At 41.9% G+C, this 25,547-nt stretch overlaps 3 protein-coding genes and 2 long non-coding RNA genes across 5 annotated transcripts; 4 read left to right on the forward strand and 1 right to left on the reverse strand.

Moving 5' to 3' along the window:
* Nucleotides 1-6: 6 nt before the first annotated feature.
* LOC114774292 (adhesion G-protein coupled receptor G2-like) lies at nt 7-9,498 on the forward strand. The gene is made up of 13 exons (XM_028966226.1): nt 7-22; nt 1,113-1,415; nt 1,532-1,682; nt 1,768-1,921; nt 3,351-3,482; nt 5,819-5,920; nt 5,983-6,025; nt 6,114-6,169; nt 6,294-6,418; nt 7,133-7,395; nt 8,010-8,100; nt 8,285-8,562; nt 8,650-9,498. Exons 2-13 carry the CDS (start codon nt 1,334-1,336, stop codon nt 8,766-8,768), a joined length of 1,596 nt encoding a protein of 531 aa, XP_028822059.1. The 5' UTR covers nt 7-22; nt 1,113-1,333; the 3' UTR covers nt 8,769-9,498.
* Nucleotides 9,499-9,529: 31 nt separating this feature from the next.
* On the reverse strand, nt 9,530-10,247 carry LOC114774295 (uncharacterized). The gene is made up of 2 exons (XR_003744782.1): nt 10,174-10,247; nt 9,530-9,728 (listed from the first exon to the last, which is right to left on the reverse strand). It is a non-coding gene; the product is annotated as an uncharacterized LOC114774295 (long non-coding RNA).
* Nucleotides 10,248-12,801: 2,554 nt separating this feature from the next.
* Nucleotides 12,802-14,393, forward strand: LOC114774297 (kinetochore scaffold 1-like). Its single transcript, XM_028966230.1, has 9 exons — nt 12,802-12,830; nt 13,113-13,152; nt 13,241-13,300; nt 13,403-13,488; nt 13,565-13,620; nt 13,811-13,832; nt 13,923-13,963; nt 14,076-14,128; nt 14,265-14,393. The coding sequence occupies exons 1-9, from the start codon at nt 12,802-12,804 to the stop codon at nt 14,391-14,393; spliced, it is 516 nt and encodes a 171-aa protein (XP_028822063.1).
* A 3,078-nt stretch (nt 14,394-17,471) lies between these two features.
* LOC114774298 (kinetochore scaffold 1-like) lies at nt 17,472-22,820 on the forward strand. The gene is made up of 17 exons (XM_028966231.1): nt 17,472-18,044; nt 18,143-18,266; nt 18,348-18,424; nt 18,962-19,060; nt 19,272-19,387; nt 19,483-19,573; nt 19,657-19,758; nt 19,869-19,956; nt 20,191-20,262; nt 20,351-20,390; nt 20,515-20,619; nt 20,757-20,857; nt 20,950-21,018; nt 21,097-21,206; nt 22,286-22,407; nt 22,481-22,606; nt 22,724-22,820. Exons 1-17 carry the CDS (start codon nt 17,472-17,474, stop codon nt 22,818-22,820), a joined length of 2,112 nt encoding a protein of 703 aa, XP_028822064.1.
* A 1,092-nt stretch (nt 22,821-23,912) lies between these two features.
* On the forward strand, nt 23,913-25,019 carry LOC114774291 (uncharacterized). Its single transcript, XR_003744781.1, has 3 exons — nt 23,913-24,036; nt 24,807-24,911; nt 25,000-25,019. It is a non-coding gene; the product is annotated as an uncharacterized LOC114774291 (long non-coding RNA).
* Nucleotides 25,020-25,547: the final 528 nt, after the last annotated feature.

Raw genomic sequence — 25,547 nt, forward strand, 5'->3', positions numbered from 1 at the left:
AATACTACAATGACTGCTGACGGTGAGTTGAATGTTGTCATAAATCGGATACGTTCTGTTTTGAACATATACAGAACTTAAAATACTACTAAAATATTGTCATTATTGAGAAATGCACTTAGTGTTGTATTGAATACTGTTAAAGGTGCAACATGTAGATTTCTGGCAAACTCCTCCTCGCCCTGGTACGACGCCGTGGTGTGTCGTTTCAGTGGTGCAGTGTAGTGGTGGTTAAGGAAGCGGCCCCGTGATCAGAAGGTTGCCCCACACACTGCTCATGGCTGCCACTGCTCACTACGGTTAAAAGCAGAGACACATTTCGTTGTGTCACCGTGTGCTGTGCTGTGTATCACAATGACAATCACTTCACAACCCACCAGCTGACAGGATACGATCTCGTGGCAGCGTTTTGTCTTCTCATCTCTGAGGGTGGACTTGGTATTACAGTAAGTCACTCACTAGCACCTCTTGAGGGCAGTGCAGTGGAGTGCAATGGCCTAGAACCGCCAAGGTGTCACTGAGGTGCCACTGAGCAAAGCAGAGGACACAATTCATTCTGTCACCGCGCGCTGTGCTGTGTTTCACTTTTTTTTTTTTTTTCATTCTTTCTTGAGACGCACACTGAAACATGGCTCTCAAGTCCTCTCATGAGATACACCTTCTTGGCATTGCTCACACTTAGAGATGTTTACCAGACAAAAATGTAGACCGGTAACCCAATTTGGACTGCGCATGGTTACCCCGACAGCCACATGGTACGGCCATAACCTAACCCTAGCCCTATCCTTACCCAAATCGGGTAGGCACAGGCCTCACAGTGGCTGCAGCCAGATGCTCTTGGCCGCCGCTGGAGCACATGCGCACTGCCCGTCCCCACCGTCGCCCCCACCAATCTCACGCGAACGTCATCATTTGTGAGTCCTGCTTATATTAAATAACGGCAACAACACACGCTGACATCTTCGGCATCATTTCTTCACATTCTCTTGATAATTACGGTTACTTCGATGAAAATTCAAAACAAAAAATCTTACACATTGCACCACCGTTAACTGATGTAAGTAAGACTGTTGACTGCAATTAAATAAAATGTGATGTCTGGTTCTTTACAGAAACGCCTTTATTTCAGGCACTGGGGTATTGGCTGTACAAAGAGGGGACTTCATATCATATAGAAATTTCTAGTAAAAGCAACTTGTCCATTCTTGTTAAACTGTATGGAGAAAATGGTAAGTGATGAGTAAATTGGTGGTCAGACAGATAAATTCGTTCAAGAAATGTTGATTTGAGTGATGCATAAATGTGAGCAAAATGTGTTGCCTTCTCAAATGCAATGTGGACTTGGTTTACAGCCACTCGATCTGTGAATACAGATACCTTGTGTAAAGGGGCGACGTTTGATGACAGATGCAACCGTATGTAGGAGAGCTTCGTTGAACCAGAGTGCTTAATTTTTTGAGAATTCTGTTAAATGATTACGCTCATTTTTTTTATTTGGCATTTACTATGTATCTGTTTTTTCACCATTCAGTATATTCACAGTCCTTCGGATACAGGATCGACCTGAACAATGACTTAAAATGTCGATTGTGTGGGAATCCTGCGAAACCCCTAAGTGTGCTAAAAGTGAATTTTACATTTGGAGATGAAAAGGGCAGCGCAATATCTCCCAAAGATGCTGCGTAAGCAAATGCTGCTATGCTTTTGTTCATTTTATGGAATCTAAGTATCATGCACAGACCCTCATTTTGGCAATTCTCTCAACAGTACGGCCATGAAAGACTTGCGCTCTGTGGCGGACATGATGGGCAACTTGACAGCCGCCGCCATTTCCATAGGGCCCGTCTCCGGGGTCATGGTGAAAGCAAACAACATAAGTACTGTTCAAACGCTGTCCATTGTGCAGAGTGACAATTTAAGTGTAAGTATTCCCCACAACAGTCCACAATGTGAATCCTCAATGATCGCTTTCATTTAGAAACGAACCACTGATGTATTTGTTAAAACCATGGTGGGTCATTGTCTGAAGAATGGAAAAGAAGTTACCATTCATACCTTATTAGCCTAGCAGCCTGTATGCCTGTAGTCAGGGTTCACATGAGATCCTTGAGATGAGAACTCTTTATTGCGGTTGCAATACACCATGTCACAAGTATCAGCAAAAAATAAAAAAACTGACCATCAACCCTGCTGTACACATACACAAACATCACATATGGGGGTAGACAGGTCAGGAAAAACAGAGAAAACTGAATCACATGGGGAGGCATGTGATTCAGGCTTTAGACTGGGCTGCAATAGGAGTACATTGTAGGAACTGAAAAAAAAAACACCTCAGCTACATGAACACAACATAAAAAGTCACCCGCCGCACTGGGGGCGCTGGTCATCAGACCTGCCCCTCCACACGGGGATATGAAGCTGACGGATGCGTTGGACAGGGGTGGGAATGTCCTTGGGATGGGGGTGTTTGGATCAACAGTGGCCAAGGTCGAGGCCACTGCTCATTAGGGGAGGCCAAAAACTGATCGGATGGGTTGTTTGGGTAATCCATGCAGAAAAGCTGTGAATTTCCAGCTCAGTGTCCACACTCATCTACAGCCAACATTGATTTTCTCATAGATGGCATCTAATTTCATCAATAGTCACAGTGATGTTGTCCAATCTGCAATCAACAGTCACAGTCTGAGCGTCAACAGCTCTGCCCATTCAATCAATTCCCTCAAACCCCAGAGGGGTTTTGAAAGTGAAAGTGAAAGTCATTGTGATACACAGCACACAACGAAATGTGTCCTCTGCATTTTAACCCTTGGTGAGCAGTGGGCAGCCATGACAGGCGCCAGGGGAGCAGTGTGTGGGGACGGCGCTTTGCTCTGTGGCACCTGAGTGGCACCTTGACCGTTCGGGATTAGAACCGGCAACCTTCTGATTACAGGGCCGCTTCCTTACCCGCTAGGCCACCACTGCCCCAATATATGGGACGCTGGACTTACCCAGGGTGGGGTACCAGCCCACCGCACACCTTGAGTCAGCTTAGAGTCACCACTCCACCTAGTGTACACGCATTTGGACAAAGGAAGGAAACCCAGAGGATTTCTGTGATATTATTGAACAAGACCTGTTCACCTGGAGAAGAATATACATTTCATTCTAACACTAGTGTTTGGCTCAGGTTACATATATCAGTTTCAGGTCTGCATAGTATGTAATGGCTACTTTTGTAAAACATGTAATAAGGATTTTTAAGCTGGGTTCTGCTTAACATTAATACTGTTAACATTTTCAAGATTTTTCCCTACCCTTCTTGAGGAACAATTTTTGCTTAAATTCACTTTTTGGTCACTTTGCAGATTGTTGAGTCTGAAGATGTATTCTCAAAGTATCCCATTTCACTATCTGTTCCAAAGGAAGCATTTGAGATAGCTTTTCGTTCCCAGAATACTACATTTGCTGGTGTGTTTAAATTCCCAAACTTGGGACAGGTATGCATTATTACCTCATTAACATATTAAAAATAATAATATATAGCTATAATATATAGCATGCTATACAGTCCCTGACAAAGTCTTGTTGCTTATCTATTTTGTAAAAACACCTGCTATTAACCTGACTTTTAATTGATCAATTGGTGTTAGAAATAGCTCATATGAAAAGCTAAAACCCTACCAAATGATGTTTTATGCATTTCAATGCATTATTTCACTGAAAAAAGATTTATAATTTAATCAAGACAAAAAGACAAAGGTTTTGTTGCCTATACAGAAATTGAACAAATTTACTGCAAATACAAAAATATGACAGCTAATTAAGTAGTGGTGCTGTGAGATCCAAATTTAATATCTTGTTTGACTTCCATGAGCTTGAAGGACTGCATCCATGTGGTTTGGCAAGGATTCATACAATTTACTGGTGAGGTCATCAGGAATAGCAAAGAAAGCAGTCTTGCATGCCTCCCAGAGTTCATCGATATTCTTTGGTTTCGTCTTCCATGCTTCCTCTTTCATCCTGCCCCACACATGCTCAATGATGTTCATGTCTGGTGACTGGGCTGGCCAATCCTGGAGCATCTTGATCTCCTTCGTCTTGAGGAACTTTGATGTGGAGATGGAAGTATGTGATGGAGCACCACCCTGCTGCAGAATTTGGTTCTGAATAGTTGGGAATATAAAAGGTAGCTAAGATTTCTTGGTATTTCAGACTATTTATGTTGCCTTCCACCCTGCAGATCTCTTGCACAGCCCCATACTGGATGTAACCCCAGACCATGAGTTTTGTGGGTGAATCTCAGATCCATGCGGGCTCCAGTAGGTCTCCTGCAATATTTGCAGCGACTGTGGTGTAAGTCAACAGAAGATTCATCTGAAATATCCATCTTCTGCCACTTTTCCAGCGTCCATCCTTTTAGCAGGCTGTGGGCCTTGGCAAATGCCACACGGTTTATCAATTGTCTTTTGTTTAGTGCCGGCTTCTGGGCACTGTTTCGACCATGGAGGCCATTTCGAGACAGAATCCGACAAACTGTTTTGGTTGACACAGGGACTCAGGTGACCAGGTCTCGTGGAGCTCTGCTGCAGTGGAAAATGCGCTGGCCTTGGATTTTCAAGCCAACAAACGGTCCTCTCGAGCAGTTGTCTTGCGGGGTCTTTACTTTACTTTACTTTATTTAGCAGACGCTTTTGTCCAAAGCGACTTACAAGAGGAAGACACCAGCAATTCTCGTTCAATTTCTATAGAATATCGAGTCTACAAACTAAGAGCCCTGATAAGGCTTAGACTTGTCATTGAAGAGCATGCTCGGAGATTGTTGGGTGCTAGACTAAGAAAAATTATAATGTATTTATACATTTTGTATTTGTTTGTTCAATGTGTACGCATGTGCGTGTGTAAGTGTTAGATTTGTCTGTAATATTTTTGGAATAAGAGGGTTTTCACCTTCTTCTTAAAAGTGGTGATAGTCTCGGCTAGTCGTGTGGAGGAGGGCAGGTTGTTCCACCAGCCAGGGACAACAACGGAGAACAGACATGATTGGAATCGGAGACCCCGTGAAGAAGGAATTTTTAGTCTCCTAGCTTGACCTGGGCTTGACCTGGGCTTGTCAAAAACGTCTCCAGTCTCTTCAAATCTTTTTTTATCCTCTGTACTTGCCGCTGAGATATATTGAAGGTGTCTTGATAATCAGCCTCTTGATAATCACCACTTTAGTCTCAGGGTGCATCTTCGGCATGTTTGCAGAGGTCTAGTTGCAGTTGATGTGAAGGTCTAGTGTACTGGGGTTCTTTTTATACACACCTGAGACCTAATGACAAGGCATCAACACATTGAGTCAAAAATTGACTCAATGGGTTTTACCAAGCTTTGAATATCAGAATACTTTTTGACAGTTTCGTTTTGCACTGTTATTACAAAATTATTATGAAACATTATTACAAAAGCTATTGGGAATAAAATGAGCCATTTCTTGTAAAACAAATCTTGATGAAAAATAGATTGCAGCGGCACTTGAGGTCAATTTGCACACAAGCAACAAGACTTTTGTCAGGAACTATATATGGAACTGCAAGAATGTTGTAACTTATATACTGATCAGTATATTAAGAAAAAGAATATTAATGTTTCGATTAAAGTAGCTCATACACAGGTCACAGGTTGCAAATGCCAACTCCATATAATCCTCAACCAACAACTCTGTCACACAATTCTTCACAATTCTTGCTTCAGAATGATTGTATTGTTTATTTAAAATGATACTTTTCAATCTTTTAATTCTGTTAGAGTTCCATAAATTTCTACACAACGTTTTTCATTTGTTTGTCTTTAGGATACTCAGAATACTCTCTATAATTCCATTTATGCCATTGAGATGGGAGTGAATGTCTCTAATCTCTCCAATCCAATCAGACTAAACATCAAATTGGACAAGGTACATGAATATATTTTTAAATGCCTTGAAAGTAGTCCTCATCCAATACTCGTTTTTCACAGGAGGGGACAAGAAACTACACTTGCTCATCCTGGGATGGAGAAGGTATTGTGATTATTTCGTGGTTCTATTAAAGCATTTCGAATGATTGTTAGTTTAAAGACGGCTGAGGGGAATTATATTTACCCCCTAGGAAATGCAACCAACTGGACAACTGACGGCTGCTTCACAAGCCTGTTAAATGGCACTGTAACCTGTGAATTTCCCACCTGACTTTCTTTGCTGTGCTGATGTGTGGTCGCCCCCGCTTTACTAAGATCATCACGGCATGCTGCACTGGTTCTCAGCTGGACGCTTTCATTCTGTACGTCAGACTCAGGATCCATCCAATTACATCTCCAAAGTGGACTTGGACACGCTGACGTACATCACCTACATTGGGTGCGGGATGTCAATGTTTTTCCTTGGCATTGCACTGCTGAAGCATGCTGTGGTCAGGTACGTGGAACTTATTGAAGCCGAAGCCAGAAGCCTGTGCCTTTGTCTACCATCTGATTGGCTTAAATTCAACAAAATACCGACATCTTTAAACTATTTCAAGTTCAAGTTCAAGTGAGCTTTATTGTAATTTCAGCTAATTACAGGTTGGAGAGTACATAGTGAAACGAAGCAACATTTTTCCAGAACCTGGTGCTACATGTGACATTTAAACAAAGTCACATACTGACATAGAGTGCACGTGTGTGACATTGACAAACCAGACTGCATGACGTCCAAACAGAAGAAGCAGTGCAATGATGCCGCTGCGCAAAATGGAACCGTGCACCTGCCAATGCGTTCAATAATCGAAAGGTTTCGGGTTCAAATCCCATACTGAGGTCCTCTTGATCAAGGGTCCTTTCATGGCTGCCCACTGATCACTAGGGTGGTGGGTTAAATATAGAGGACACATTTCACTACGTGCACCATGTGTGACGTGACAATTAATGACTTTAAAAAATGTTACGATGTACCTCATAGAGGAGGTAGTTTGTGTGTGTCAGAGTGTGAGGGGTGTGTTTCCGGATGCAGTGTGTGGGGTGAATGTCTGTCATGGAGGGAAGAGAGACTCCGATGATCTTCTCAACTGTCCTCGCTATGTCTTGTTGGTGTTTGACTAATGACTGGACTGTAAAACAACAGATTCTAATGACCTTGTCCTTCATGTCACAGAAACACCAGACACGGTTCCAAGATCCTCGCCAACCTTTTCGTGGCCTTGTTCCTACTGAACCTCCTGTTCCTGTCAAACACATGGATGACCAACCTGAATAACGTTATCTTATGCAAGGCCGTCGCCAGCCTCATGCATTACTTCATGTTGTCTTCTTTTAACTGGTTTGCGGTGGAGGCATTCCACCTCTGCCTGCAAATCTACAGGTATTCCTCATCAGACATCCACAACTACATGGTGAAGGTCTGCATCGCCGGGTGGGGTGAGTTTCCATCTCCTCCTCCAATCCATTATCATCTGCTTTAATAATCGATGTCTTTTTTTTATGTATGTGATACTTGTTCCAAATCAAGATTTTTCCAAATTGGCTTCTCAACAATGTCACAAAATGTAAAAAATAAAGCTATTGACCCACTGAAGATTAATAAAAAAAATATTTGATTTGAATGTTTTCTGTCACCCATAACACAATATAAATTTTGAAAGGCAGGAACCAGCTCACTAACTTCCCAATTCTGAATTATTTAATTCCACCAGTCTATTGTAATTCAATTTATTTTATCTGTTTATGTAAATACTGTGGTGAAAATCTACACAGGACATTTACAGCATTTACATTTACAGAATTTTTCAGACGTCCTTATCCAGAGCGACTTACAATCAGTAGTTACAGGGACAGTCCCCCTGGAGCAATTTAGGGTTAAGTGTCTTGCTCAGGGACACAATAGTAGTAAGCGGGATTTGAACCTGGGTCTTCTGGTTCATTAGCAAGTGTGTTACCCACTAGGCTACTAGCACCCATGGACAATATGATACACAGCATAGTTGTGCTTTTTTCAGAAGTTCAGGAACAAATGAACTTTCCCATCTCCTCAGCTCCTTCCATGTTTGTGGTGATGGGAATTTTCTCAGTCGGGAAGTACGGCAACCTGACGATCACCACATATTCTGGAAACAGTGTCAGTATGTGAGTGCACGTTATTTGCATCGCTTTTCATATCAACAATAACACCAGTACTTAGTACAAAAAAAAGAGAATATTAGTAGGACTGTGTTTTGAAGACTTTAAAAGAAACATAACTCTAATATTGATTAATATCTGTGTTTTATATATATATACACACACACCCACACACAGTCTTTTCCACCAGGTGCTGGATCACGGACTCCTTCCTTCACTATGTGGTGAACACCAGTTACTACAGCCTGATCTTCCTCTTCACCTTCATCACCTTCATCATCATGCTGCACTGGCTCCACCTCCTTCGCAGTAAAATTGGCAGCTCGCAGTTGTCCGGCAGAGCAGGCATCTTCACCATTGTCGGCCTCTTCTGCAGCCTGGGTCTCAGCTGGGGCTTTGCCTTCTTCAGTTACGGAGCCTTGCGGGTTCCATCCTACTACATCTTCACCATCCTCAACTCCTTTCAAGGTGGGCAGCAAAAAGTGTTTTTTTGGCATTAAAATGTTTCAAAATGTTTCTAAAATGTTTCATCTTAAAAATGTTAATTCCTCAAAGGGTTCATCTTGTTCCTGTACTACTACAAAACCAACATGGCACCTGTCCAAAGCAGCCAAACGAACACCTCAGTATCTACATTAAACATTTTCGACAATCCATATGTAGTCAAAAAATGATTTGATCCACATCGGACACGTTTGAAAAGCATTTTCTGTCATTATCTACTACTATCGCTATCATGTTGCTCTGCTGTTCTTCATTCTGCTACTGGTTCACTAGGACCCTGGCTATGAACATCACTATTGTAAAAAAAAAAAAAGTAGGGTCTTAAAATAGATCTTTAGGTCTTTAGCTGCAGTATGAAGAGCCTCAGTGGCTCAACTGATAAACAGATAAATAGAAAAGAGGCGTGACTGTCACTTTTAGGCTCTTTCCAAATTCAAGATGTTTGTTGCCAACAGAGCAGTATACATAGTATACAGTGTCTTTTATTTATATATAAATATATATAAAATTATGCATAATATCAATATGGCTTGTATATTATTATGCTTGTATTTATAAATGTTTGCTTAAATGTCTTAATTTGTTTGAGTGGTGGTAGTAGCCTATAAGCCAAGACCACAAAGTCCCAGGTTCAAACCCCACTTACTGAGCAAGACATTTAACGCTGAGTGTGTCCAGGGGGACTGTCCCTGTAACTACTGATTGTAAGTTGCTCTGGATAAGGCTTCTTTTTTTCCCCCACCTCAGAAACAGTCTCAACCACATTATTTTAAATACCAGTGTCAGACCAGAATAGCAGGATCAGTGCTTTCTTGATGCATTTTCTTGTGTGTTAAATTATGTCCTAATACATGAATGATTTCATAGAATAAAGCATGGATATCCTTTGTTGTATTATCATCAAACTCAAGAATGAATAAATAAAGAAAAGACCAGTCAAAAAGAACATTTAATTACAATTACCATTCAGACAATAATAATAATAACAACAATAAAATCTTTCACTGTAACAGCGCTTCTGCTTCCTCCAGAGCTAGTTCCATTTCTTTAACCTCCGAGATGTAGGACGCAGAATTCACCTTCAGTTTCTCTCGGGCTTCATTAACCTCCTTCATGTGGTTTTTAATCTCCTGGGGGCATGAATAAGAGCTTAATTTAAAACGTTTCACCCCGATTCGCCTTACATTTCCAGCATTCACCATGCAAGCCTTGTTAGTGCAGTAGGTAGTGTGTAAGTCTCATAATCTGAAGGTCATGAGTTCGATCCTCACACAGCAATATTTGATTTCTAGGTGGTGGCCTAGTGGTTAAGGAAGCGGTCCCGTAATCAGAAGGTTGCCGGTTCGAATCCCGATCCGCCAAGGTGCCACTGAGCTAAGCACAGTCCCCACACAGCTCCCCGGGCGCCTGTCATGGCTGCCCACTGCTCACTCAGGGTGATGGGTTAAATGCAGAGGACAAATTTCACTGTGTGCACCGTGTGCTGTGCTGCTGTGTAAGAAAGTGACAATCACTTCACCTTCACTGCTATTATCACTTGAAGGACAACAGGATCTTCACCCTGCAGACACTCACCAGCATCTGTGTCTTCAGGTCGGTCATCGTGCAGTCAAACCTCTTCAGCTCAGCCAGCAAACTTGCCGAAAGGTTCTAATGGTTCAAACAAATAACAACAATGATGATTAAAAAAAAAAAAAAAGCAATGAATATTGCACAGACATTTAAAACAGTGTCGCCAATTTCAAATATCAGTAATATCACAATCTGAAGAGAAAGAAAGTTATTAGGCTTCTATCGTTGACTGTCAGAATGGTGGCATAGCGTTACCATTGTCGCCCTTCTCAGTCTTCATCTTGGGCCGATGTCTGACATATTTTCTCTCCCACCACTGAAAGGTTAATACAGTCATTACTGAAATATTATGCACATACACACACCTATATATGAATGAGTGAGCAAGAGGTTAAAAAAAAAAAAAAAAAATCAATAAAAGAGGCTACTTTGTATCTTACCAGGGTCAATGTTTTCGGCCACAAGAAGAACGTGGCATTCCCTCAGACGCTTCAGAATGTCTTCGTTTTCCCCCCTGAGAACACTACGCTCCTGCTCCAGCGTAGAACATTTACTCTACACATACGAAGGAATGCAATCGGTGTAAAAAGGATGTCAAGTTGAGCTCGGGGTGTGTAGCAGGCAAGAATCTGACAATAAAACAAACCTAAACCAGTGTTGCTGTGCAAAAAAAAAACAAAAAATGCAATATCGCCATTGTTTTTAGCCAGTTTAACTTGTAAAAAGGTTAGTTTCAGGTAAACCTGCTTTATATGCCATTAAGCCAGTGGTGCTGAGAGTTGGTTGACAAACGCAAAATGAAACGACAGAGACTTTCCTTCTGCGAACACGCACCTGCATTTCGTGGAGCCGCTTTTGTAAAGCCTCGTTGGTCGACGCCAGCAGCTGGTTGTGTTCCCTCAGCTCGTTCTGCGCGGCATACCGGGTCGAGGGTCTGAGGAAAGACGGACAGGCGGCGTTCAGACAGGACGTCGCCCGCTTGGGGATCTTACGGCCAATTTGGGGAAATAAACGGCGCTCACGCTTTGAGGGACTTTCCGGGCGGAATTTTCCTGAGAAGAGACAGAATCGCCGGTTAGTTAGTTGAAGCCCTGGGCTGTGGAATTGTGTGCGTGTTGATGTTGTTGTTTTTTATTTTTACCTGGCAGGGTTGTCGCCGAGAGCTTTGGTGACTGTCGTCTTGGGTTCACCTTGTCCGGCCTTCTTCATTTCAGCGAGCAGTGGTCGACTGCAAGAAAAGTTCGACGCGATCACAATCATCTCAGTCAGCATATATATATTTAATAAACGATCACCGTGCTCCTTTACCCAATGGCCGCCGCGACAACGTTACATCCGAGGAAAGCGCTTCGGCGCGCGCCGCGCTTGGGAAATTTGAAAGGGTAAAAAAATAATCGTCACTTCCGGTTGCGGGACTTGTCGTTGGTGCCCCCTCCTGGTTGTCGGTGGAACGTGCGATGTTTCGTTCGCAGTGTTTTCGTGACGTTCTCCACCTACAAAACAGTTTATGGGTAATTTTGATCTGGTTCTGTGCGCGCCTAATATACTTTATCCTTAATTTATTACTTATATTTACAGCATTTATCAGACGCCCTTATCCAGAGCGATTTACAATTAGTAGTAACAGGGACACACTCGCCTATGATTCAGAAGACCCAGGTTCCTGAGCAAGACACTTAACCCTAAGTTGCTCCAGGGGGACTGACCCTGTAACTATTGATTGTAAGTCGCTCTGGATAAGGGCGTCTGATAAATGCTGTAAAGGTAAATGTAAGTGTCTTGCTCAGGGACACAATGGTAGTAAGTGGGATTTGTCTTCCAGTTCGTAGGCGAGTGTGGTACCATCTAGGCTTCTACCACCCCGTGTCCCGGCGCTACTTCTTAGTTTATTATTAGAAAAAATAAATATAAGGGCCAATCGTCCCTAAGGCGGCAAGTGACCGTCACGGGGAAATAATGATCTTCATTTAATTTTCTTGTCAAATTTTTTCATATGAATTTGCAATCAATGTTGAATCTTGAATAAAACCAGGCAACCAATGCCATGGCTTGCTTTTGTGAAGATGTAGGCAGAGCGCGACACAACCAGTGTTCGTATTTTTAAGGCCCCTTGGGTTAGCTTGTAGTGGGATCGACGACCATCCATTGCCAAAAAAAAAAGAAAAAATTGATGTAAAAAAAAAAAGTGCGCATCGTGGATATTACGCGGATTTGGCAACAAGGTCTGTGGCGGGGTCCCGTAGAACCCAAACGGCGCTACTGCGCATGACAGCACCGGGAGCGGTTAAATTCAAACTGCCGGAGCTGTCTAACAACAGCGACTCGTACACACCAGAAAAGGGCTGTCAAATGCAAGCGGCCTAGACGTAAGTAGACGGTTCAAACCCCAAAATGAATTATTGTTCTAAAAACGCACGCACACGCGAGTCACAACGTCCAGTCGCAGGCGTGAAAACGCGTTCAGGTGTTAATAGTTAGCAAGCTAATGCTAGCAGGCCTGTATTTAATTTCTGTCCGTGGTCCGTTCTCCACGTTGACCGTTTTTAATAATATATTTTTTTTTACGTTGATAAACCCTGCGCCGTCAGTGATCCTTCTGAAGACCGAGTGGGCTTCCGTTATCAGCCTGTAATGGATCCCACCGAAACCCTGAGATTCGAGTGAGTACATCGATGCCTTGTTAGCTGCGTTATTACTCTAGGCCAGAAAGGACTGTATGTCCTTTCAATAAATCCTTTGGGAAACAGAAGATCAATGTGAGCGCTCTGTCGTGTATATTATCTGTATAATTTTTGTTGACGTTTATTCATGCTCATATAGTCTTTGTTTTTACTTATTGACCCATCCCTATTCATCCTACATATCATGTGAAAGTGATACTCAGCGCACACCCATCTAAATAAAAAAACTAAAAACTGACCTAATCGTTCTATCAATTTCAGTTTTGAACCTGCTGGGTCAAGCAGAAGGAGGATTTCATCGGTGCGTAGTTTATAGATTTATGACAATATCAGGCCTATTTTTGTTTGTTATTTACTTTTGTTGTTTCGTACATCTGCTGCTTTACCAGATTTTAAAAGCACCTCGCCCTTCCACCAGACTCTCTGACTCAGACCAGAAAGAGGTTCAGGTAGCAACAACTGAGCTTTATGAGTTTACGCTGCCTGTTGGATTATTGTCCATCAGATGCTTTAAATCTCTTCTGTTTGCTCATGTTTTTTTTTTTGAACAGGCTGAGAATGTCAGGCCAACAGAAAAAAGGCGGAATTCACGTAGGGTCAGCTTTGCCTCCAAAAATGACATTCGTTTGTTTGCAAAGTAAGTATTCACAGCGTATGCTTAGAAATGTGCACCAAGACCCTCAGAGTTTATTTATCACCTCTCCTCCCACCAGTAATGAAAGAGGTGCGCCTCCTGTACGGAGTCCTTTGCAAGATGTTTTCACCAGCGGTATGTTTTTATTCGGTTTTTGTCTTAAAATGTGAGACAAGATTGTATATATTTTTATTTGATTTGATTTTTCTTATCCCTTTTTATTTTAAAGTCTATTAAAATGTAACACATTTGTCTTTGATGGGAATAAGGCTTTCAGTTGCATTTCGGCGAAATTACATTATTGGTTTTCTTTTCTGTTTGACAGGAACAGATCCTGAGAGCACAAAGTAAGGCTAAATCTGATTACTGCAGTTAATGAATGTTTGTGCCAATTGGTGGTAAAATTCAGATTGTGTGTTTATTAACTGTTTATACAGGGGCATCTATATTCATGAGGATGGGACTCAGCCCGTTTCTGGTACTGAATTATTTTCCTCTGTTCCGCCATATTGTTTTGTAGCACTGATTTCTAACTGTGGTGCCTTGTAATGTATCTGCTCATGCTTAATTTCCTCTTTTTTTTAATACAGGCATGGATGACCTGTTAATGGCACCCCTTCACGTCTCACAGCTAAACAACAAGGTTATCATCATTTTTAATGACATGAAGGCTTTTAAACCATTTTGTGTCGTAATTGTATTCATACTATAATGAGACACAATTCTTCAAATATCTTAAGCACACCCTTAACAATTTGCCCAATTGTATTGCTAAACAGGTCAGGTTCTTCACTGACCCCACTGCACAGGGAGATCAGACGAAGGTTTTTGATGCAGAAGAAGATGCCTACATGGACATGACCCACTGTCACACTATTGTTATTGACAAGGACTCAAACCTAAAATGAGTCCCTGAATCTTGACTGTGGAACAGAGATGACCAGTGGACTTTCTAAAAACGAAACGACTCAGGAAAAAGCATATTCCACACTCAAGTAGAAAGGGATACTGACTTTTTAGCCTTCCTAGCAGGTTTTTCACAGAAGGATAATTCCAAAAAGTGTGATGTGGCACCTAAAAATGTTGATTATGTTACTGGAACCGACAAAGAAAATCTTCCTCCAGTTCTGTCATCGAGGAGATCAGACCGTCCAGGTACCTCTCAATCCCAGGGTCTTCATCTTAAGAGGAGAAGTACAGGACATCCAGAACAACAACTGATAGAGCGCACAAAAATCCACACTGAGGGTGGAGGGCCTCGTCACGGGCACTATGATGTTCCTGGACAAGGTTTACACTGGATAAGTGCCCGCAGCAATCAACTTTGCCCAACAATGAGGACGATATGGAATTGACAAGAAACCAGACTGTTGCAATCAAATTCAAAACTACAGATGTGGATAATAGAGCTGAGACCTTGAGACTTGATCCCAATAACACAAAAATTTTCTCTGCGGATGAGTGTGGGATGGAGCTTACTGGAGTAGTGAGTGGGTCCTTTGGAGTTCAAGGGCAAGTTGAGACTCAATTTTCCAAAACTGCCTGTGCATCCACTCATGAGCTTGGAAATCAACATTGGGGTGGTGGCTTTCCCAGCGTTGCTAATGCATTGTGTCTTCCTGATTCTGACAGCACACAAATTCCATGTATTTCGACAGTAAACATCAAATCTAAAGGCTTTGATCAAGTGGAGCCTTTTGGTGAAGTAAGGAGAAGCATGTTGTCTAACCAGACTGTGGTGGATTGTGAGGGCATGAACCTGACCAAAGCTCTCCATGGACATATAGAAGTGACCCATATGGGCAGAGATGAAACAAATAAAACCCTTATTTTTTCAAAGGACGATTGTGATGGTATGGAACTTACGCAAGGACAGAATGTTGTAATCAACTTCAAATGCTCTGAAAAGGAACAGTATGTCCACAAACCAAGAAAAAGCCTGTCCTTTCACCAAACTGTTGACTTCATGCAAGATGAAGCCATGGAGCTTACTGAAGCAGTCACTGCATGCATTGAAGCTAAAAGAAATGACACAGTGCTTCACTCAAATCAGAGTGTTTGTATGGATTTGCCCTTAAACCAGGCAGCTTTCAGCAACTCCAAAGATTATATAGCTTCTGGTTCTTCAGGTTCTGATGACATGGAACTTACTAGAAGTCAAACAGTGGTCACTGACTCAAAACACATGGTGGGTTATTCATTACAGCCTGCCAGGAGCATTTGCAATTTTGACAAAACCATTGTGTTTTCAGATAAAGATAATGGCATGGAGATGTCTCAGTGTCAGACGGTTGCAGTGCATACAGAAGAACAAAAACTGACAGTCAATGAACCAAGAAAAAGTTTGCATTTTCATAGAGGTGTTGAGTTCATGCAAGATGGCGAGGCCATGGAGTTGACAGAAGCCATCACTGGATGCATAGAAGCCAACAATTACTCAAGTGGCAACAAAGGTGGAAGCCTGCTTCCCTCCAACCAGAGCATTTATATGAATTCGATTTCAAGCCAGACTGTGGCCAGTGACTCCAGAGTTCATGGTTACTTGGATCCTGATGACATGGAACTGACTAGGAGCCAAACAGTGGTCACCGACTCCAAAAACGTTGGCTTGGTGCCTCATTCACTAAAAATGTCAATCAATAAACCAAGAAAAAGTTTGTCCTTTCACAGAGGCGTGGACTTCTTGCAAGATGGACTGACCATGGAGCTGACTGAAGCAATCAGTGGATGCATAGAGGCAAACGGTCACTCAAACCAGACTGGGTTCACTGGGAAACCTATTCCAGATGCCATGGAAATGACAAGGAACCAGATGGTAATTATTGCCTTGAAACACACAGAGTTGGTCAATGATTTCTCACTCAACGCTGCAAAGGATGTTGGTGGCAATCAAGAGTTGAATAAAACCCGTTTTTCAAATGATGACCCATCGGGAACAGGCTTGGCGTCTTACAATAGTGACAATTGCACAGATGACTGTCCGGGCATGGAGATGACTGGGGTCATTGGTGGAAATATAGAAACAGACAGCATGTTCATTCCTTCCAATGCGAATACATGCATGGATTTGACTTTAAACCAGATTGTTTCCAATGTCTGGCCTGCTAGTGGCTCAGTCCCTGATGACGACATGGAAATTACTAGGAGCCAGGATACAAACAGAACACTTATATTTCCAACGAAGGACAATGAAATGCAAATGACTGGAATTCATGGAAAGAAAAAAGTGTTGTGTGGTTATGAGGAGCCGTTCTTCAGGTCAGTAAACGATAAAGAAAGAAGCACAGGTTGCAGTAGCCTTTCAGATTTTAATGACACAGAAATGACTAAAAGTCAGACTGTTCTAACTGAGTCTCACCAGGCAAGAAAAAGTTCACCTAACATTCATTTCATCTTCAAACCAATTAAATGATGGTAGAAAAGAAGTAGAGAGAAGCAATGTTGATTGTCCTAAAATGATGGAAGGTCTGGAAATGAACAGAACAATCACTGGAAATGTTGGGATGGATACAGTAGAATGTAAAATTCAAACCTGCACCAGGACAGAAGTTGAGACTGGTCTTATTGGCACTCCTGAGCCAGACGTCTGTTCATCCCCTGTGTCTTCAGTAACCCGAGACTTTGAAGATCAGCAGAGGGTAGCCATGTCTTCCATTTCTATTCAGGACCATAGAGTCCTGGAATCCTGGAAGTCTGCCAATGCAGTGACTTGTGATCTGGATGAAATGGAATTCACTAGAAGTAAAACTGTGGTTATAGACTCTGTTGGCGTAGAAAGAACAAATGAACCAGCTCCTGTGGATCCTCAAGATCACTACACAGAGTTTCTTTGTCAGGAAAGTGTGCTTCCTGAAGGAAACACTCATGTGGCAGACAGCGCTGATTCTGTAGTGATGTATGGTGATAACCGGTCTGAGGAACCGATCAAATCAAGACGCAAGAGTCTGGCAGATCTCCAGTCAAAACTTCAAAGCATATTACAATGTATGAACCACAGCAACGAGGTGGCGGGGAGCGTCACAGCCCCGTTGCCTCAGCTGAGGGAGAGATTGACTGAAACGGAAGGTCTGAAGGAGTTGAGAACTACAGCGACTTCAGACGAGTTGCGGAACAATTCACTGTCTGAAGGTTCTGAGAGGAAAACCATGGGCAGTTGGCAAAACAAGGCACTCACAGCACGCATTTCTGTTGGAGGGTTCCTTCCCAAACTCCCCTCGAGACCCAAACCAACGGATCCTGACCCTGTTATGTCCAAAATTGCTGCTGCAGTTCAGAATGATTACACCACTTGCGAACCCAATGGCAGCTTCGAGACTGTAGACAATCTCAATGATATCGAGCTGCCAGAGATGAGCACCAATGAGGATGTGTCTGAAACCTTGGACAGAAATTGTCTTAATAAGACAATGGATATAGAAACACCATCCGAAGTTCCGGTGCAGGATGATGAAGATTCAGCAACCTCTCAAGGCCTGAAAAGACCATTTCCCGAGGATCACCAAGAGACTGAAGATTCTCAAAGAAAGAGGCCACAGTCAGAATCACCCATTCAAGAAATGGTAAATTTTTTCCTTCAGTTGAAGACTATTTGGTTAATTTTACAATCATTTTAGCTGAAAATAGGTAAACTGTATGTATACAATTTCCCTCCCAACAGGTCCCTTCAAGCCCTAATGTACTGTGGGATAGTAAAGGTCCAGCAGGGTCAGTGAAGACCATGGATTGCACCAACTCCAGCAGTAACTCCACCAATATTAAATGTGAAGCAACGTTTGAGTCCAGTGAGTGATCGAAGTGGAACTTGAAATGTTTCTGTTCATTTTGGCGAAAAATGATCTAATTGCTATATGTTCATGTTGCAGTGTATAAATCTGCAGAAATGCAAGGTGACTCCCAGATGGATTATGAGACAATGGATTCTGAATTTGATTTCCACAAGGTATTCAACCTAAAGTATGGTTTTATAAAATTGGTTTGTGTGTATATTCAGTAAAGGCCACCTTCTCATTCAATGTGTTTTCTTTATTTTCACATCCATTTACATGTGGACCAATGAACAAGTGGAGTTATGTACTCAACAAAAAAAGGTGAAATAACTGAAAACATGTTTTATATTCTAGTTTTTTTGTTCTGATTACTGCTTTGCACACTGGCATTCTCTCCATGAGCTTCAAGAGGTCGTCACCTGAAATGGCTCTCCAACAGTCTTGAAGGAGTTCCTTCAAGCACTTGTTGGTCCAGCTCACCCCAAACCATCTGGATTGGGTTCAGGTCCGGTGACTGGAGGTCAGGTCTCCACTTTTTGTTAAGAACATAACTCCACATGTGTTCATTCATAGTTTTGATGCCTTCAGTGAGAATCTACCAACGTAAATGGTCATGAGAATAAAGAAAATACATTGAATGAGAAGGTGAGTCCGAAGTTTTGGCCTGTACTGTATATATGTAATGCTTTCTTTTTTGTTCTTCATTTCAGAAAGTTGAAGATGGCAGCATTACAGTAAACGAGTTTCTGCGACACTTTGGTATTGACTTTGTCATACACAGATCTCGGCCAAGTGCACTTCCCGAAAAGGTGGGCACCAAATTTCACTGTAAATCCAAATCCACCTGACTCACAGGAAGACCAAGCTTTTTAAAAAAGCTTTGCATATTGTTAATTTGTATGTTTTTATGTGTGAATTTACTATTGTTAAATTCTTAAAATTGGAAGCACATGTTTGCTCGTTTTATTCCAATAAAACGAGTTTTACCAAAGTTTATTTACGAGTTTTACCTTATTTTAGTTTGTTCCTGATGACAAACAAAGTATTGAACACCATCTGCGGGAGCTGCACATTTACCGCCCCAAACAAAGGGTTTATGATGCTGAGTGTGAGAAGCTGACGGAGCTGGTGGAAGGGTGGGTGTCCCATTTCTTGTTTTTTTTTTTTTTTTTTTTTTTTTTTTTTTTTTATAATTTTGAGTATAAATACATAATTTTGTCTGTGCTTTCAGATTAAAGCCGCGGATGCTGGAGCAGGACAGTCTGCTCAGAAATGTAAACAAATCCCTTCTGCAGGAAATGCTTGTCTTGTCAAAAGAACAGGTGTGTAATTTTAAAAATATTAATAATCATGTTTTGTTGTTTGAAAAGCATGAATGTATTTCATTCGTTTTTTTCCCCACTAGCTCCAAAGCTTTGGCTCCAAGCTGAAAGAGAGAAAGGGTTATTTTAGGAAGAGAAGTAAAGCCCGCTCTCATGAAATGAAGGTTGGGATGTATTCTGAACTGGTCCACAGTGCAGGTGAGCTCTTCGGAACTCAATTTAACGTGTCTCTGTGTGATTTTTGGTGCGATTGCATCCTAAACTGTTTCTCCTCCTCCTCCTCAACCGAGTATAGGAGGCTGAGGAGAGCCTGAGGGAGAAGATAACGAAGGCTGACAAGTGGCTGGAAGAGTTGGATGCATGTGCACATGGTTTGGAGATGGGTATGCAGAAATATTGTACAGTAGCACTTTATGATGTCATTACGCACAACTTTTTTTTATATAATATATGTATATATATTTGTATTTTAAAATCAAAACGAGAGAAATATGGCAAAACTGAATTACATATATTAACAATACTTTTCAATTTGTTTTACCTTTATGCTTTAAAGAGATCCTATATGATTTTGTCTCCATATTTAATTACGTTTTTTTGTATATTTTGTACTCTAGAAATATCTGCAATTGACTCTGCGGTGACAGATTCATTTGACCTGCCACCAATATTGGAAACACGGCAAAAAGGCAGGAAACATATCAACATACAAAAAGCATTACTGTGGTTTTTGAGGTAATGTAGTTGAAATTTTTTATTTATTTTTTTAAACCCTAGAACTGGATACTCTAGATGTCGCTCTGGAAAAGAAACAAAGGTATGTTTTATTGTGAGCTGTTTGTTGCCTCAGATGGTGATTAAAAAAAAATCATTCATTTCAATAAAAATATTTTACGCAGGAATTTTTAGGAGTCATTGTTGTTTTTTTTTTGTGCGTGTAGGCACCTTACCCAGTTGGGATGTGAGAAGATGGCATTGGGGGAAAAGCTGGTGATCTTGCAAAAAAAGACTCGAGAGATGGAAAACCACATCCATCTCCTGGATAGGTTAGCTTTGCTCTCATACATCACCAAATAACACTTTTATTAGACAAATAGCTAATCGAGGTTTTGTAACAATTCTAGTCTGATTATCCAAATGAAATATTTTTTTTTTTATTATTTTTTTTTTTTTTATCTGAAAGTGTGAATGAATGGAAACTGAGCCAGAAATGCAACAGCGGAGCTCTGTTCAGCTTTTTGTACAACTCTATTCAGTTAGAAGTGACCTTCCAGCAGTCAAAAGGTAAGATTCATCCTGTTTGAGATACTGTTTATAACATTATTTTTTTAAAAAGAGGAGGATAAGGTGCCATGTATCAGCATTATGCTTTATAGGAGAACATGGCCTGAGCAACCAGTCTGAACAAGATCTCCTTGACATCTCATTCCATTTTCTGCTGGATGGTGAGAGTAAAACATTCACTACCATTTGGTCGTTTTGGTGATTTTCATGTTGGCCAAATCTTTCTTTTTTTGTCGCAGCTGATAAGTCAGAGTGTCATGCAAATATGCTGCATAAGCTGATTTACCAGTACACACAGTCTAAAAAGAATTGGACAGAGGAGTACCAGACAACTCGGGACATTCCCATGGTAGGTTTAAACCACTTTGAAACTACTAATCAAAAGTTTGGAAGCAACTTATTTGTTTATGGGTCTTGTATGTTTTATAATATAGAACAAAACTGAAGAGACAAGATTGAAATAACACACCAAAGGTTATATAATAAACCAAACAAGGCAGCAAGTAAGCTGTGGGCTTCCATCAAAGGTGCCCATGGAGCAGTGTGCACATTAACTTGCTCAAAGATACCTCAGTGACACTTTGGCAGTTCAGGATTTGAACCCTTTGGTTAAAGGTATGCTTACCGACCAGGCCACCACTGGTTTCTCAACCACCTTAAGTTGGACAACGGAGATGGCCCATAAGCCCCAAAGGCTCGTGTTAATGAGCATCTTCTGATGAAAAAAAAGATGTCGAAGCATGTAAAACTGAAGAAAAATTGATTCATTATTTGCATTTATCAGACGCCCCTTATCCGGAGTATTTGCAATCAGTATATACAGGGACGGTCCCCCTGGAGACACTCATGTTTAAGGATCTTGTTCAGGGATACAATGGTAGTAGTAACTCTGTGGTCTTCTGGTTCATCGGCGAGTGTCTTACCCACTAGGCTTCTGTCAAAACAATACTCAAGGCCTCTACTAAGCAAGCCAAGCCAGCAGTCAAAAAAAAAAAAAAAACTAACTCATTTGCACACCTTCACCCTACCAGTTACACATATTTTATGTTTAAGACGTAAAAGTGCAATATTTGCATATTGGTTCATTGTTTACTTGCAACATTTGCAATACTGTGGTCTGTAGCAGTCGCAAAAAACATTTCACTGCATATCATACCGTGTATGACTGTGTATGTGACGAATAAAATTTGAATTTGAAACATGACAGTGGAAAGGAAAAACTCCCATCATCCCCCAGTCAGCACTGAATTACCCTGGGTTGTTCACAGGTGTATCGCAATGTGAGCTGCTTTTGTTTAAAATGTCCTCCCATCTCCCGTCCATAACCGCCACAGAGTATGTGCGTCCAAGCTTTTGACTGGTAGTGCATGCATATAACTTGAGTTTTGTGATTCACAGTAAACTGACAGCCTGTGTTTCTCTTGACAGCTGCTGCATGATGTCAGCCTGGTGGTGAGCCGCTGTCGTCTCCTGGGCGAAGAGATCCACCGGCTGAAGAAGTGGGGTGCTCTCAGACTGGGGATTTTGGAGATTAGTTGTTCGGACACAATGTAGGTCTAAATTTGTTTCATTTTTTTAATAAAAGCTTTTATTTTAGTAATGTTTTTTGCGTTTTTGTTCCAGGGTCAGTGTCTTGTTTTCCAGCCTCAAAGCCTTTGTCAAGTTCCAGATCACCTTAGATATTCCCTCATCGTATCCATTTGGCTGTCTTAAGATCCAGCACTTGCATAACTATATTGGTGAAACAAGGTTAGAAATGAGCACTTTCTGACCATGTTAATATTGTACAGTTTTATAGTGAACATCGTATTATAGAAGGCGAAATGTTTAATTTTTTTCATTTTCCCCCTTCCAATCCCCTGACAGAATGGATCAGGTAGCGGCCAGCGTGTCTTCAGTAACCCCTGCCAAGAACTACTTAACCAAGGTCCTGAAGATAATTCATGACGATCTGCTGGCCTAAGCCTGACTTAAACCGGTTTTGTTGTAAATACTGGAAATGTGTATGTATAAATGTTTACAGTTTATCATTTAGCTGTATGCAACATTATATTTGTTGTATATATGTTGGTAAATAATAAAATGTTAGTGTTCCCACTTTAAGAGCCTAAGCGTTTAATGGTGCTTTTTTGCATATTCTTTGTGTTGTGAAAATAAATTTGTCGTGAAAATCTGCAAGTGTTTTTCCTTGCTTTAGGAGCTGTCTTCGATTATTATTATAATTGTTTTCCGTTAAGGGCAATGTCGCATTTAGTGTAACACTAATTCAATACAGGTTATTACTAAATGTATTAACCGTTCATTTAATGCTGCTATTCCATAACTGAGGATCGATTAATGAACTCTGGCTTCTGCTAGAAACATTTTCAATTTCCGAAGCAATTTCCTTCGGGATTGATAAAGTTTCCTGATTCTGATGCTAAGAGTCCACGTTTAGGACATATTTCAGACTTGTTACACAAACACATGTGAAACACATTCACAAATGAAACTGACACGCATGCATTTTTTTCATTTGTTTTTAACTTCGCTAATTCCTTGGAGTTTGGGCCAATGAAGACATAATTCAGTTCTTCGCGGACACACTGAGATGTATTGAGATGATACAGAGAGAAAGAAGGGAGAGCGGCGACGCTGCCCGGTTTGGACTGCGCATGCGCAACATACCATTACTGATATGAAACGGGTCGCCACTCAAGAATCCACAGAACCGCCTTCCGGATATAGTGAAGATTTTTCCCCTCACACGAACATGTGAAAAGCTTCACTAATGCTATATGGGCGTTTAACACACCGTTGAAGTTAATTTTTTTTTGTTACATAAGAGTCTATTTCACCTGTATCTGTGCGAGCGTTTCAGGTATAAATGCATGCTTGCAGTTTCACATGTGTATGTTACCAAAAGTCTGAAATATTTCCTAAACGTCCCCTCACTCTTTCTCGGCGTTTTGAGCCGCGCCTGCCCCTTTAAGACAGCACGCCGCGACGTGGACGTCATGACGTCACCGGCGCCGCCGGGCCGAGCGGGAAAGTTCGTCTCGCTGAGAGGTGAGTGAGATGGCGACGCGGTCGCCTTGTCGCGTTTCCCTGCGCGGGGCCTCCTGCTTCAGTAAACGCCGGCGCTGTTAAAAAACCTGCTTGTGCTGCTGCTCCTCCTCACATTTCCACTTTTAACTTACGTGGGTATTTGACTAAATTTACCGATAACCGACACGTTTTCGCCCGTCGGCGTCTAAGTGCGGTACGTGTCTGTTTTGTGTATTTTTTTTTGTGTGTTTTGCGTCGTTGCTGTTCGGTTGTCGCCTGCACTGCGTCTGCGTTGGTCTACGACGGTCAGGACCAGGGTCGTGGACGGACCGGTCTGATCTGGTGTATATCGGGCCTTTTTTTTTGTAAAGCTCAGGCACCAGCAAAATAACACGTGTTACAAACACGACTTTTACGTTTCTAACTTACAGTTGCAAGTCGTATTTTATTTGTTGTGCTGTGTGTTTACATATACGGGGCTGTCTGTAATCGAGCATGTCGATATGGCTCACGGCGAATCAAGTTCGACATTTTCGAAATAATAAGCATTTATCACGCCCTATCCAGAGTCACTTACAATCAGTAGTTACAGGGACAGTCCCCTCTGGAGACACTCAGGGTTAAGTCTCTTGCTCAGGCACACAATGGTAGTAAGTGGGGTTTGAACCTGGGTCTTCTGGTTCATAGGCGAGTGTGTTACCCGCTAGGCTACTAACACCCAGACCCAGTGGTTGGTTCTTGTCATCACTGTGATGCAGAGCACACAGCATGATGTGAGCAGTAGGCAGCCGTGAAAGGTGCCCTTGCCAGTTGGGGATTTGAACCTGTAACCCTCACCGGACTGCCCGCTCCACCCTTACAGGAGTTTATTACTAGGCCACGGAGGAGGCTGCTCTGATGTCCTGTGGTTGCTTTTTAACAGGGCTGTCCGACAGAATCCAGGATGGCGATGAGGAACGAGGCCAGGGTGGAGGCGGCGACTGAGGAAGAGGAGAATTTTGGCCCTCAGCCTCTCAGCAGACTTGAGGTACCATCCTGGTGGAAAAATAAGATTTGCGTAGCCAGATAACCGTGAAATATTTAAGTTCCTAATTAATGGTGTTCTGTTTCCTCAGCAATGTGGCATCAGTGCGAGTGATCTAAAAAGTTGGAGGACGCCGGCTTTCACACCATCGAAGCTGTAGCGTATGCCCCCAAGAAGGAACTTCTCAACATCAAGGGCATCAGTGAGGCCAAAGCAGATAAAATTCTGGTACGATAGTCTTCCTGCGAAGATCAGTTTAAAGTACATCTTAAAAAAATAATAATAATTTCCCCTCTTCTGTCCCCCACCTCCCCTCAGACTGAAGCGGCGAAGCTGGTACCGATGGGCTTCACAACTGCCACAGAGTTTCACCAGCGGCGCTCCGAAATCATCCAGATATCGACCGGTTCCAAGGAACTTGACAAGTTACTCCAGGGTAATTCCTGTCGCTTCTCCTGGACCGTTATTCCCAGAGCGTCAGTCCCATAACCCTCCCAGTTTCTAACCACACTGGATGAAGGGCTGGGTGATATGACCTAAAGATAATATCACAATATTTTTAAGCTATTTTGCGATTCTCCTTTCAGGGTTCAAGATTTGATTATATCAGGATATACAGTTCACTGAAAATTGTAAAAA

The sequence above is a fragment of the Denticeps clupeoides genome, unplaced genomic scaffold (assembly GCF_900700375.1).
Source record: "Denticeps clupeoides unplaced genomic scaffold, fDenClu1.1, whole genome shotgun sequence".
Lineage (NCBI taxonomy): Eukaryota > Metazoa > Chordata > Actinopteri > Clupeiformes > Denticipitidae > Denticeps > Denticeps clupeoides.